Source organism: Daphnia carinata, chromosome 5 (genome assembly GCF_022539665.2).
Source record: "Daphnia carinata strain CSIRO-1 chromosome 5, CSIRO_AGI_Dcar_HiC_V3, whole genome shotgun sequence".
Classification (NCBI taxonomy): Eukaryota; Metazoa; Arthropoda; class Branchiopoda; order Diplostraca; family Daphniidae; genus Daphnia; species Daphnia carinata.
Window position 1 is genome coordinate 3,993,198 of NC_081335.1, and position 13,248 is coordinate 4,006,445.

Consider the following 13,248-nt stretch of genomic DNA (forward strand, 5'->3'; position numbering starts at 1 on the left):
TATTCCCTTCTTGGCCTACACTCCTTTTGCACGTAACCTACGAAAGCTTTAAGGCGGTAAAACTAGGTAAATAAGGAACTTGTAGAATGCAGTGTATATAGTTACCGACAAACAAAAGCACCGAAGGGTCAACCACGATAGTGATAAATAATTGTTCTGTTCGAAGTATAATGACAGAATGTGGGTTCTGAGGAGAATAAGGCTATTGCAAATGGCGAAAGACCTGCTGAAACATCTTGTTCAATCCAATCGTTTTCTAGGTTTCCGGAACATTTCAGAACATCACAGAAGTAATCGGAATCACGTATTCAAACTCAGGATTTCGAACTCAGGCATATGACCGTCACCCTCAAAGTGCGACATTACGTGATCAACAAATTCGTCTTGGGATATAACCGTCGAAAAGATGTTTTCGCAAAGAGGACTGTAAAAAGTAGCACAGCAAAAAATGGTGAATTAATTAGATATGTGACTGTATGGTAGAACGAAAGAAATACCAAATGCGGTCTTGTAGATTCATGTTTTTCCACACTGATGAACTGCCCAATTCGGGTGCGTGCATGTCGAAACTTGTTTGAGTTACAACACTCGCTGCTGCTGCTTCATTAGCTAAAGATTAATGTTGTAGAAATTTGTTAATAAATGCCACACTTTGATCTTACCTGCGTTCATTCTTAATATTTGATGCAGATGACGTAATTTAAAGTTTTCATTTTGTAATTTTTCTTTAAGCGCGAGAGCAGATTGTGTGCATTGTTGTACATATTCCATTGGATCTGTTTCATCATTTTCATCCGACAGAATGGATAATCCCTGAACTGCTTCCATCGAGTTACGTTGGAATTCCATCATCCTTGAGCACTGCTCTTCAAGCTCACCCTGTCCCTTCTTTAAGCTGAGCAATAACTTCGATGACAAATCTTCAACAACTGTCCCTTTTGTGTTTTCCAACGCAGGGGACCAAAGACCTTTCCGTACCAGATCCAGTTCTCTTTGAATAACACTGAGATTAGGTTCTGAATAAGTACGGCTAGTGACATCAAGCACTTTTGGCCTTGTATCTGAATTGCCGTGAAGCTCAACTGTAACAAGGCTGTCCCTGGATCCCTCCAGATCTTCCTTTAATTCTGTAAGATCTGACTTGAAGCTTTCAGAATCAACTTTATAATTTCCAACTCTACCACGGGCAAACATGGTAAGCTTCTCTGCAAGGAGGGAGCATTCTTGTTGTTTTGAATGAAACTCTTGAGTTAGTCTTAAATTTCTTTCTCTCAAGCGTATCTGTTGGTCCTGTAAGCGTTCGACTTCAACCACAAGTTCTGTTCGGCTTGTAACCAGCCTTTCATTTTCCACTTGTAATGACTCGACTCGATTTTGAAGTTTCTTGTACCGTTCTTCCAAGTTTCGTAATGTAGTCTGTAAATACACTACGTTGTTGCTGTTTGACTGTGTCATCGTTGTTGTACACGAGGTATTTTGTTTGCAATATCAAATACTGAATAAAAAGCGTAACAATAAACGAGATTAAACAATGTATAAAATAATCTACTGAGGGGGGCAGTAACACGACAGTGGAATGCCCAAAACCACAACTTTGCTACTTGATACCGTCTACTGTCCGGTGTTAACAACTACTACCACCTCAACACCGTGCTCTACCGGTTGGACTGTCAAGTGGATTGTGTTTTTCAAATCTTTTTTAAAATAAAACAAACATTCTAACAAAAACAAATTAATGCCGAGAGATAAACCTTAGAAGTATAATAAAGTCTTACAGCGAAATATATAACACGAATGACACCTTAGCATACTCTAGGGGAAATTACAAAATCCCCTGACATGTTTCCGTGAATAATGTGGAGCAGTGGGTAATCTAATCTGTGATATTTAAAAAGATATCGTACATCGATATCGTTCTTTACGGTACTAGTGTTGTTTTCTGGTCAAAACAAGCAGCATAATCCACAAGCTAACCTAACCCACCCAACTGATTCCTTGTGCCACTATCGATCACAGTCCCACATCGTCCTAAAAGCCTGATACTCCATAACGAAAGATAAAATAAAGTAGAAATCATCATATGTTTTCTTCGATTTATATTTTTTTATACACAGCTCACATCACAAACAAGATGAAGCGTTGGAAATTTCCACTCACAATTTCGTGAATTGTCGAAATTTTTGTATGCATACTTGAGGCTTTCAAAGGTACCTGCTGTGAGTTTTGTTGATAAAATTCCAGGCAATTCTCGGAGACCCCAATCAAATTCAGAACATTTCACTAAGAATTTCTTAAAATTAAATGCCTTGGGTTTCTCTCCATCCAAAGAAGAATGCGATAAACAAACTATCACAAAATAATAACGGACACGAAAGAGAGCGTGCGGTGAATTCAAAAAAAAAAAAAAAGATATGGTCCTTGTCCACTTAACGGATAAGTTCTGCAGATTTTGAAAAAAAAAAAAAAAATATGTTGTTGCCCTGTTATTGCTTAGTTGGAGAACCCATCACCAGTAGGATCAAGGATCCATGGATAGTTGTTCGGACATTCCATGCAAGTGTGAAGACGAAGGATCTCTCCGGGCAATTCTCTGTTGATGGATGAAATAAAAATGAAAGTTAGTCAAAGAACTAGGTCATATCGTTCAAAGTCAAATTATACCTTGTTGTGAGTGGGCAAGCATTGGGCAAGGAGCAGAAAGGCTGTCCCTTGACGTCGCATTTCTCTTTCCATTCTTGGAAATCTCGGAGGGCACCCAATTCAGTGGGGTTCTGCATCCATTGGATAACCTGCAACATGGTGACGAAGTAGACGTCATTGCGGGCAATCATCTCATCCATAAACTTGATGAGTTCGTTCTTGAACTCCTTCTTGCTCTTGAGCCAAGAAGCGTGGAAGTGGAGACCGAGAGGAGCGCGGTTAGTGCTCAAGTGGCGGTTGACGTTGTGGCGGAGCATACGGCCGAACTGCTCACCAGTGGCGATGTTGGTACAAGAGTCGACCATGTGGCAACCGGGGAGCGACTCGTCGAAAGTGGGGTCATCACGACGATCCAGCTCGTTGATGACCATCTCCCAGATGGGGTGGCTGCGGCTGGCGCAGTTTTGGGCGTTGCCGATGCACTTGTGGGGCATGCGGAAGTAGAGCGTGTAAGGCCAGATGGGAACGCGGCCGAGAGGTGCCGTGATGGACGAGTCGTAAACAAAGAACTGGTCGGCCATCATGTCGAATTGCTTGTTGCCGCCGACGCGCAAGTAAGGAGCGCGGACTCCGATGATGGAGCCGTCGGTGATGTTGGCGAAACGCTCGATGATCAATCGGTTGCCGGCCATCTCAGCCAACCAGTCGTCGTAGGTGCCATCGGTCCAGTACTTGGTGCTGTCCTTGCTGGTGACGGAGAAAGAGGCGATCTCGTGGCCGCGGCGATGGAAATCTTGCACTGCCGAGTAGTTGCTGTACTTGTGCGAGACAAAGAAGGTTCCTGTACGACGCAATTGAATTTTTTTTTTTTTAGAAATGTCGGTTTTGTTTTTGATTTTCTAAATAGCTCTCTTACCTTTGGCCTGGCAGCCGTTGGGGTTGAGGCGGAGTCCGCTGAAGATCTCTTCGTACAGGTCGATGTTGTCCGTGTTCATGGCTCCGTTGAAGGTGAGCGTGATCATTTGGGGAACGTTGTTGGCCTCCAAATCGCCGGGAATGCGAGTACCGTCGGCCGAGCAGTAGCAGTCGGGAAGGCTGCACTGAGTTGGGTCGCATTCGGGAGCGCGGTTGGGGTCAGTGTCGACAGCTAATATCAAACAAAAAATGAATGAATATTGACGCTCACAAATCATTCGTTTTTTTTTTTTTTTAGCAACTTACAGCAAGCGTTTTCATCTGATCCGTCTTTGCAGTCGGGCTTGTCGTCGCAAAAGAGGGCCTTGTCGATACATTCGCCGTTGCCGCACGACAGTTTACCATCAGGGCAGATGGGCTCGTCAGTCTTCAACTTGGGCAAAGCCTTGCGAGGTCCTGTTCATTTGAATAGAATGATTTAGTCTTGTCAAATAACATGTCAATTTGGTTCTGCAAATAAAAAATTACGGTCGAGTTTGTCGCAGTTGGAGACCTTAGCCTTCCAGTCGCAAGTTTGTCGCTCGACATCAAAAGCCAAACCGGCCGGGCAGCGGACAGCGGCCAAGCGGATGGCTCCGGCGATACCTGCGCGATCGCAGCGCACTACATCACGACAATCGCCTTCGGTGGAGAGGCGAAAGTATTCTTCAGGTGGCCTGTTCTCGCACAATTGCTCGGGCGTCTGAGCAGCTTCCTGAGCGTTGCTGAAACCTGTGACAGACAATGCGTTAGAAATTGTAACAACTTCATTTGATTCTCGTGCAAATGGCGAAGAGAAAGCGGGTCAAACTAAACCGAAAAAGATGGCCAATAAGTGAAAGGGAACGAAGCGTTTCTCTTGAAATGCTGTTTCTCATTGGCAAAAAACAAAAACAAAAAAGAACACAGAGAGCTTTCTCCTGTTGCTATTTGATCGTTGGCTTTGGCCATACTTTCACGAAACGAATGACCTTAATTCAAAGCACGTTCTACTGGTAGCCGAAATTTTGCTTTGCGTAACGCTCTACCGTGTTACGCGACTAGTTTTAACAAATACATTGAGTAGAAAAACGAGTTCCAAGACGAACAGATTTTTAGGTGAAAGTGTCCAAAAAAAAAAAAAAAATATCCACGTAAACACAAAAATAAACGTTAAAGATTAAACTTAAAAAAAAAACTTACCGGCAATGAGAAGTAGCACTAGGCAAGTGGAACGCATCATGTTGAGTGATGTAAAATTAAGATTTTTTTTTTTTTTTTACTTGAAGGCAAACAAAAACAAATCGATGAAAAAAAATAGACAGTTTTTCTTTTGTTTGTCTTTTTTTTTTAAGCCCCTTTGTGCTCAGGTGATTCGAACGCCGCGCGTTCTCAATGACAACTGCCTCCCGAAGTCCTCCCACCCACCGGGCTTTATACCCGGGGTTCAAGTTGGTCATTCTTATTCCCTGTCTTTTTTTTTGAAGTTAGAGCTAGGGCACCTCCTCCATGCCAGCTTCATTGGTTTCCCACGGCTCCCCTTCAAAAAAGAAAAAAGCATAAAAAAAAAAAAAAAAGAACCTGGGCACACCGGTCGGCCATCTTCTTTCTCCGCCTCCTCTCTCCGCTATATAAGCGACCAGTTTCTTTCGTCCACCATTGGTCCGTTCCTCCTCCTCCACTTTCACCCGTCTCGGAAAAAGTTGCCCTACCAAAAAAAAAGAATTATAAATAAACAAATAACAACGAGTTCCACTTGAGAATCGGAGGTATGGGAAGAACAAAGAGATTTAGATTTAAAAAAAAAAAAGAAAGAAACTACCTTGAGATAATGAAAGGATTCAATTCCATTGGGGTGTGGGGGGGAGGGTAAGCTAAATCTGGGCAAGGTGAGACGTTGTGTTATTTCCTGCTGTTGGCTAATGTGTTTACGGATTATTACATTGCTTGTAAGAGACAAAATACCTGTCCGTGATGTAGTTGACCAGTTTTTAACCCGGCTCAAGGTTGAAAAGAACTATCGCTTTGCATATGGTCAACTCGAGATAAACCAATAGGAGATCTACTAGACGGATTGTTTGCAATCGTGTTTCACTGGGACAACGCCTCCGGTGAATAGGTGTATAAAACTATGGTTTTCCACACACAGAAAACAAATGAATACCAGAAGAACCTCAAACGCGAAAACTAGTTTATTTAGCTCTGATTTTGTAAAGAAAGCCATATATCAAGGACTTGGGTTTATTCAAATTTCAAGAGAGCGAGAGAGAAAACAAGATAAAAAAATTGGCCTCATAACCAAAAATATCCAAATTTCTTTTTGGCAATGGCATTCAGGAGATCCATAAACAGTTTCGTTTTAATTCTTGAGGTCATTTTGAATTGTACATATGCACAATCAAAGGGTAGGATAATGAAGGTGTTGAATTGAATCCTTGGATTAACAATATGGACATTTCCGATTTGACATTGCTCCTGTGTTCTGTACACCATCGACGACGAATTTCGGCGAACTGAGAGGGAAAGGCCCAAGGACGATCCCCATCAGATTTCCCAAAAACCAAAACATTTGGCACCATTTGGAAATGAGTGACAGTTCAACAGACACAGCAACCAAATTCGTTGTTGTATCCCGCACGAAACGCGTCGGCCAAATTCAAATGTATCACGGAAGAAAATGTTGGTTTCACACACTAGAAAATGAGAACAATGTGAGAAATAATAAGAAGAGAAACCCACAAGAAACTCTCAAATGGCTTGCAAAATGGCCTCCAGCAATCAAAACTCTTAAAGAATTCATTTACTTTCTCCGTCTCTATTTGTTGCTGATATTCTTACGTGACGTCACTGATGATCTGATTTCACACAAATTTAGTCCCCCCTCCCCCCTTCAGTGTTTTGTTTTAAAAAAAACAAAACAAAGATGTTGTTCTTCTTCGGTGTTAAAGAAGCTGCGGAGAGCGAGAGCGAGAAAGAAAGAGAGAGAAAGAGAGAGAGCAAACAAAAAAAAATTCGAAAAAGGTGTGTGTGTGTGTGTGTGTGTGTGTGTCTCGCACGGATCGACTTTCCATGTTTTCCTTTCTAACCAGTCACGTGACCAGTGACGATGGTCTAAACTGGCACAGCGAGGGAGAGAGAGAGAGGCAGAGCCAACGACGAGGTCAATTCCACACACCAATCCCGGAAGCGAAAGGCAGTCACGTGATTTACCACTATAACCTGGGGGACACTTTGGCGCAGGAGAAAGGTTCCAGCCTCTCTCTTTTTTTTTTTTTTTTTTTTTTTCGCACAGTTCGTGTAATTTCTGAAACCCCTTCACGAAAAAAAACAAAACAAAAAAAACGACGATCATTAAAAACGAATGTTTTCAAAAAGGCTTTTATTTCTATGGAAAATGTTTTTTTTTTTTTTTTTTTTGAATTTGCCAACCGAACCTGCCATTTTATTTTTTTGTTGGCTAGATTCAAAAGTGTGCGTCCCCATCGATGCAAACACGTTCCAGTTTGACGTGCGGGAATTCGTAGAAAAAGACGCTCATCGTCTCTCTCGGAGGCATTTTCGGCTGCGTGACGGGCTGACCTACTTCGGCATGCGACTTTTTGTTTGTTTTGGTTTCGGGGTTAAAGTTGTTGGCCACCTTCTATCTTGGAAAAAAAAAAACGTATATCTGTGTATTTTATATTCCCCATTTGCCCCCTTTCTCAAGTCGGAATGGATGCTGATAGGCAACTGTGTTTTTCATTTTAATGGACGCGATACACGGCGCTGGCCAGCTCCATCTCTCTCTCTTCATGTCCTAGATGCTTTTTGAGAAACAAAACAAAGGCACGCCCTCAAAGTGTTCCACTTCAGAGTCACCCCCCTCTTCTCTCTCTCTTTTCTATCCAAAGTATTATACGATTATCTTTTGTATATGCATTATATAGACACCCAGAAGAAGAAGAAGAAGAAGGAAAGAATTAGAAACCGTCATCACACTTTAGACATCCTCATTTCTAACATCACGACAAACCACTAAACACACTAATCTATATTCAATTCCATCCCCCCCCCCCCCCACTACTGGAAAAAAAAAAAAAAAAAAAAAAAAATACATTTTCTAGTCCGTCATACTTCTGAGAAGCTTGAAAGTTCGAGAACTCGTTATGTAATCATTTGGGACTTTCTTGTCGTGGAATGTAACCCGTGCAAGCCGTTGATTTACGCGTTCAACCAAAAATTGCTGAATTGATTAGCAGTTTGTTTTTGTTTTTTGTTTTTTTTTTTTGGGGGGGGGGAGGGTTTAATTTCGTGTATTTCTATACAAGAGACGTCAAGTTCCAATACAAACGGGAAAATCGTGTAACCCGCACATCAATTCAATCAAAGAAAACAAAACAATTGAATAATCATTGGTAGCCCCGATTCCGAAAAGAAAACGCGATCGACATACAAATTTGGTGGTGAAGCAATTTAAAAAAAATAATAAGAGACTCGTTAGTTGGGTGTTTTAATGCAATTTTTCGTCGTCATTAAGAAAAAGAAAAAAAAAATGATAAGAATAATAATAAGATGATGATCTTTTCTCTCATTTCAAAATTGAGTATTCATTTTGAAAAGAGAAAACGATTGTTCATTACCGAGCACATTATAGTGAATTGTTTCTTTGTTTTTTTCTTTGTTTTTTTTTTTCCATATAATGTGACAAGCCATTGGCAGGAAAGGAGTATTCATTAAATTTTTTAAAATTGTATTTTTTAATCTCTCATTTTTTGTTTCGTCTTCGTCTTAACAATTTTCAAGTGTACAGTGCCGCCTCTGGTCATCGTCAATCGAGGCTATTTTTTTTATTTGCTATTTTGTAAAATGTGATGTTGATCGAGAAATCATTCCATTAAAAAAACAAAAAAAGAAATCTTCTTCTTTCATTATTGTTTGTTCTTTTTCAAACGCAAAAAAAAAAAAAAAAAAAAATCAATCAATCATTTTAAAAGAACCCATCACCAGAAGGATCGTTGAGCCATGGGTAATTGGGTGGGCAACGATTGCAAGTGTGCAGTCTGAGCGTCTCACCGGGCAGTTCCTTGGTGGTGAGCGCGCACGAGTTGGGGACGGCGCAAGCGGCCGGTCCGACGGGCGAGCATTTCTCCTTCCAGGGCTCGAAGCTCTTGACTTCGGTGCTGGTCTGAGGGTTCTGGATCCACTGGATCACCTGCGTCATTGTGACGAAGTAAACGTCAGTGTGCTTGGCCAAGATCTCGTCCATCCAGAAGAGGAAGGCATCCATGAATTCGGGGTTGTTCTTGAGCCAGGCGGCGTGGAAGAAGAGGCCGAGCGGAGCGCGGTTCTGAGTGTAATGGCGGTCAAAGTTGTGGTTGAGGAAGGCGTAGAACTGCTCGCCGGACAAAATGTTGGAGCAAGAGTCAATCATGGCGCAGCCGGGCAGGTCCTCGTCGAAAGTCGGGTCCTCGCGACGGTCCAACTCGTTCATGACCAACTCCCAGACGGCGTGGCTGCGGGTCGGGCACTTTTGCAAGTTGCCGTGGCAGCGGTGGGGCATGCGGAAATACAAAGTGTAAGGCCACAGAGGCGGGTTCTGGAGGGGAGCCGTGATCGTCGAGTCGTAGAGGAAAGCCTGCTCTTCCATCATCGTGAACTGGTTGTTGCCGCCGACGCGCAGGTAAGGAGCGCGCATGCCGACGATCGAGTTGTCGGTGATGTTGGCGAATTTGTCGATGATCAAACGGGCGCCAGCCATTTCCTTGGCCCAGTCGTCGACGGAAGCCGTCGACCAGAAAGTCTCTTCGTCGTTGTGACTGCCCAACAAAATTCAAATAAAAACGTTTAGGATTTGCTTCAAATTTTGGGATGAAGGTAGAAAAAAAAAAAACTTACGTGATGGAGTGGGCAGCAATCTCGTGACCCTTGCGGTGGATCTCCTGGACGGCCGAGTAGTTGGAGTACTTGTGGGAAACGAAGAAAGTGGCCTTGATGTCGCATCCGTTGGGGTTCTTGCGCTGTCCGTTGAACATCTCCTTGTACAAGTCGATGTTGTTGTTGTTGATGGCGTCGTCGAAAGTCACCATGATCATCTGCGGCACTTGTTTCGACTCCAATTTGCCGGGCACTTCAGTGCCGGTCTCGGAACAGAAACAGTCTGGCAACAAGCAGACGGCCGGGTCGCAAGCTGGTGCTCGGTTAGGATCGTTGCTCAAATCTGCATTGGAAACAAGTCGGATGAAACATGTTTTCCAAAAACGATGAAAATATGCACATGTTTTTAAAATACCGCAAGAGTTTTCGTCGGATCCGTCGGTACAGTCGGGAACGCCGTTACAGAAGAGGCTGCGCTCGATGCAAGTGCCGTCGTGGCAGGCCAACATGCCTTCTTGGCAAAGCGGCTCGTCGGTGGACAAGATGGGCTTGACTTTGCGGACCTTCTCCTTGATGAGACAGTTCTTCACCTGCTCTTTCCAGTCGCAAGTCTGCTTCTCGATATCGAAAGCGAGACCGGCTGGGCAACGGATAGCTTGCAATCCCTGTTCCATCCAAATCAGTTAAGGTTTATCATCTTTTTTTGGATGATGAGAATGAATGTTACCGAAGATGTGCATTGGATGACATCACGGCAGTTGTCGCCTTCGCCGGCCTGCAGACGGAACCATTCGCCAGCTTCTTTGGCTTTGCATAATTCCTTTTCGAAGCTATCGTCATCGACGATCGTCGGTGCTGGTGTGACATTCGCTTCTGTTTATACCCATTACGAAAACAAAAAAAAAAAATTAACATTTTCAAATTTGGAATCGAAGATAAAAAAAACAAAACAAAAAACAAATGAGGAACGAAGAAAGGAAGGCGTGAAAGTTATCGAAAAGAGCGAATGCTTTGCCCTCGATACGAACATTCTAGTCAATTATCACCAGCTCCTACCAGTTGGGCTTTCTCTCTCCGACTTTCTATGGCGTCGTGTCAGCTAACTTCTTTTTTTTTTTTTTTTTTTTTTTTTTTTACGGCCCTTCGGCGTATTTAAACGAAAAACAAAACAAAAAAAGCCCCCACGAAAAATAAAATCCGTGTCCCTCTTCCAATCAAAATCCCTTTCTCCTTTTTTGTTTGCCGATTTCTTTTTCCTTTTTTTTCTTTTCACACGCAAAAAAAAAAAAAAAAAAAAAAAAATTTACATCCGGGACGTGCCACTTTAAGTGTCAAAAAACATCAGATTTTTTTTTAAGACATCATTAAACGCAAAAAGAGTTTGAAAAAAAAAGCTTACCGACAGGTCGACGTGCTGCGTTATTGGCAGCTGCGTTTTGAGCGTTGCGAATTTGGTTAATCTGCGCATCCACCGCAACTAAAATGAATGACGTTTGAAAATCAATCATTTATACAAATCAAAAAAAAAAAAAAAAAAAAAAAAACAAAAAAAAAAAAAAAAAAAAAAGAAAAACTTACCGGAAGCGAGGAGGACCGCACAAAGGGAAGTCCACAAGAACTTCATGATCACAGCGATAAGGAGAGGGGATTGGACGGGGCGAAATGGCAAAAACCAAATTTCAACCTGTGAACCAAAGACAAACCAAAATAAGTTTTGGTGTGACGTGAAAAAAGAAAAGCGCGTGCGCTGCCGTTGAAGAACAGCGGCCGACTGAGAGTCGAGAAGCTGATCGCACTTGATTTGAGCTTTTAACTACCTGTAGCCGCTTCAGTGCTGGCCGGTTGTTGGGTCTTTTCTATTTCTCGTGTGTGTGTTGTCTTGTGTCTCTTGTGGTTGTTGGTGAATAAAAACAACGTTCTTTTTTTTTTTTTTTTTTTTTTCGAAGCGCCCAGTTGGAATACCTCCTTGTCTCTGTCGCTCTCCCTGCACAAGTATACTATCAGCAGTCACCCACTTTCCTTTTATACCCGGTCATGCCGTGTGTTGTGTATTGGTCTGAACCAGCGCCTTGTGCTGCCCCCACCAGTTTCTTTCTTTCTCTCTCTCTTGTCAGATCATCTCCTTCTCTTTTTTTTTTTAATTCTCTCTTTCTTTCTTTTTAAAAGTCTTTTTTTTTTTTTCCATCAGCTTATTTCTTTTTTTTTTTTTTTTAAGAACCCTTTTGGATTTATGTTTCCCTCCCATTTGCCGAAGTCATCCCGATGGATTTCTTGCTGGCCGCCTGGTCAACGGCATAGGTCGAGGTCGTTATATCATGTGTCATCATCCTTTTGATTATTATGTGTACGACATGTTCCTCTTGTGTCTAAATATAAAAAAAAAAAAAAAAAAAAAATGTAGGGACAATCAAACTTCAACATGTAAGGAAAGAACGAGATAGATGGGGACATGTTGATCACGACAATGACCGTATGAACCAGTTTGCCGGTTTTAAACTCGGCCTTTTGGCCGAATGCCCTCGTCATCATGTTACGTCTCTGCCATTTTTTTTTTTTTTTTTTGTTCCCACAAGGAATTCTTTTTTTTTTTTTTCTTTCTTTTCTCCCCACTCGTTTGATTGCACGTCATTATTATTTATTCTTTAATCACTGCCTAATGTACGTGTTAACATTTTTATTCTTAACCGAGGGGTGGGGGGGGGAACGGTTGTTTGCGGATACATCGCCAATGAATCGCTTCCGCCATCATCATAACTGTAACCCAGTCGCTTAAAAAAAAAACTACACCGCAAACTCCGCCAAGTTTAATATGTTTTAACTAAAAAAAAGAGAAGCAGACGGTGTGACTAACCAATCAACTTTTCTTTCTTCTCGCACTTTTCCCTTTCTTTTTTTTTTTTTTTTTCATTTGGAAATGAGGGAGAGAGAGTCTTTTAACTATTGGTACGCCATTGGCCGATGTACCGAACGACCAGTTGGATTATGCTTCAATCCCATCTCCCTCCTCCCCCCCCTTTTTTTGTAGACATTCGATGGTAAGCCACAGGTAAAAAAAAAAAAAAGAAGATTTTAAGCTAATGACCTAAGTGTCGTGACGAAGGTCGCCTTCTTTATTCTCGGGAGGAAAAAGAATTTTTGAGATCACCGTGTCACCCCCTTTTTTTTTGTTTTTTTTTTAACAGTAAAAGTCCGTTAGTTCGGATTCCTCCCCCTCCTCCTTTGGTATGTGTTTCTCGCTCCACTCACCTGAAGCTTTGGTGGCCGCGGAAGTCGCAATATTCTTTGCCAACAAGCGCAAAAAAAACAAAAACAAAAGAACACCGTTACAACACACGTGATTGTTGCCAGTTCGCATACAGCCGCTATTTAATTTCATGCGAAAAGAAAAAGAAAAAAAAAACAAAAAAAAAACAATGTTGACGAGAAGATGCTATTTCTTATTTTGTATTACTCGTCCTTCCAATGGGTCGTGCTTTCTCTGGCTGGAACACACTCGACATCAAGGCGTGATCTTGAATTTTTTTTTTTTTTATTGATTCATTCTCGGTGCTGCCATCGGCTTTGATTATCAAATTCGAAATTCATTTCACTCGTGATTTTTAGATTGGATCAAAAAGAAAGCCCAAACGGAAACACAACGTCATTTGTTATTCTTTAATTCATGCTTTAAAATTTAATTAAATTTTTTTTTTTTTTTTTTTTTTTTTTTTTTTTTTTTGCGGTTGAGGGCGTGGTTTCACGGTGATGTGCATTTTGTTTTTCCCGTATCGCGATAGTTTGGTAACCAGCGCAAATCCATCATCGATTCACGCAGAGTGGATT

The 13,248-nt window shown here is 41.9% G+C and overlaps 3 protein-coding genes and 1 long non-coding RNA gene across 5 annotated transcripts; all 4 read right to left on the minus strand.

The window, feature by feature from the left end:
* Nucleotides 1-6: 6 nt before the first annotated feature.
* On the minus strand, nt 7-1,616 carry LOC130695842 (uncharacterized). Of its 2 annotated transcripts, XR_009421061.1 has the most exons (4): nt 663-1,616; nt 498-609; nt 106-424; nt 7-46 (listed from the first exon to the last, which is right to left on the minus strand). XR_009421061.1 is itself a non-coding variant. In XM_057518910.2 (3 exons), exons 1-3 carry the CDS (start codon nt 1,453-1,455, stop codon nt 301-303), a joined length of 1,029 nt encoding a protein of 342 aa, XP_057374893.1. In that variant the 5' UTR covers nt 1,456-1,616; the 3' UTR covers nt 7-300. The 2 variants fall into 2 exon arrangements, 1 of the variants encoding a protein (XP_057374893.1); XM_057518910.2 differs by having other exon boundaries at nt 7-424.
* A 552-nt stretch (nt 1,617-2,168) lies between these two features.
* Nucleotides 2,169-4,956, minus strand: LOC130695832 (chitin deacetylase 1-like). The gene is made up of 6 exons (XM_057518895.2): nt 4,777-4,956; nt 4,084-4,326; nt 3,862-4,011; nt 3,557-3,787; nt 2,662-3,481; nt 2,169-2,590 (listed from the first exon to the last, which is right to left on the minus strand). The coding sequence occupies exons 1-6, from the start codon at nt 4,814-4,816 to the stop codon at nt 2,491-2,493; spliced, it is 1,584 nt and encodes a 527-aa protein (XP_057374878.1). The 5' UTR covers nt 4,817-4,956; the 3' UTR covers nt 2,169-2,490.
* Nucleotides 4,957-5,749: 793 nt separating this feature from the next.
* On the minus strand, nt 5,750-6,499 carry LOC130695867 (uncharacterized). The gene is made up of 2 exons (XR_009002489.2): nt 6,378-6,499; nt 5,750-6,266 (listed from the first exon to the last, which is right to left on the minus strand). It is a non-coding gene; the product is annotated as an uncharacterized LOC130695867 (long non-coding RNA).
* Nucleotides 6,500-8,285: 1,786 nt separating this feature from the next.
* Nucleotides 8,286-11,405, minus strand: LOC130695831 (chitin deacetylase 1-like). The gene is made up of 7 exons (XM_057518893.2): nt 11,244-11,405; nt 11,005-11,110; nt 10,826-10,903; nt 10,154-10,299; nt 9,842-10,091; nt 9,448-9,769; nt 8,286-9,368 (listed from the first exon to the last, which is right to left on the minus strand). Exons 2-7 carry the CDS (start codon nt 11,048-11,050, stop codon nt 8,540-8,542), a joined length of 1,671 nt encoding a protein of 556 aa, XP_057374876.1. The 5' UTR covers nt 11,051-11,110; nt 11,244-11,405; the 3' UTR covers nt 8,286-8,539.
* Nucleotides 11,406-13,248: the final 1,843 nt, after the last annotated feature.

Excerpts from the sequence above, each read along its gene's own strand:
- LOC130695842 (XM_057518910.2), bottom strand. The coding sequence starts at position 1,455 with ATGACACAGTCAAACAGCAACAACGTAGTGTATTTACAGACTACATTA. Across the intron at positions 610-662 it reads AATATTAAGAATGAACGCAG|CTAATGAAGCAGCAGCAGCG; the intron begins GTAAGATCAAAG and ends ATTAATCTTTAG. Across the intron at positions 425-497 it reads AATCTACAAGACCGCATTTG|TCCTCTTTGCGAAAACATCT; the intron begins GTATTTCTTTCG and ends TACTTTTTACAG.
- LOC130695831 (XM_057518893.2), bottom strand. The coding sequence starts at position 11,050 with ATGAAGTTCTTGTGGACTTCCCTTTGTGCGGTCCTCCTCGCTTCCG. Across the intron at positions 10,092-10,153 it reads TCATCCAATGCACATCTTCG|GGATTGCAAGCTATCCGTTG; the intron begins GTAACATTCATT and ends TGGATGGAACAG. Across the intron at positions 9,369-9,447 it reads ATTGCTGCCCACTCCATCAC|TCACAACGACGAAGAGACTT; the intron begins GTAAGTTTTTTT and ends TTTGTTGGGCAG.
- LOC130695832 (XM_057518895.2), bottom strand. The coding sequence starts at position 4,816 with ATGATGCGTTCCACTTGCCTAGTGCTACTTCTCATTGCCG. Across the intron at positions 4,012-4,083 it reads CAACTGCGACAAACTCGACC|GACCTCGCAAGGCTTTGCCC; the intron begins GTAATTTTTTAT and ends TCAAATGAACAG. Across the intron at positions 3,482-3,556 it reads CAACGGCTGCCAGGCCAAAG|GAACCTTCTTTGTCTCGCAC; the intron begins GTAAGAGAGCTA and ends TGCGTCGTACAG.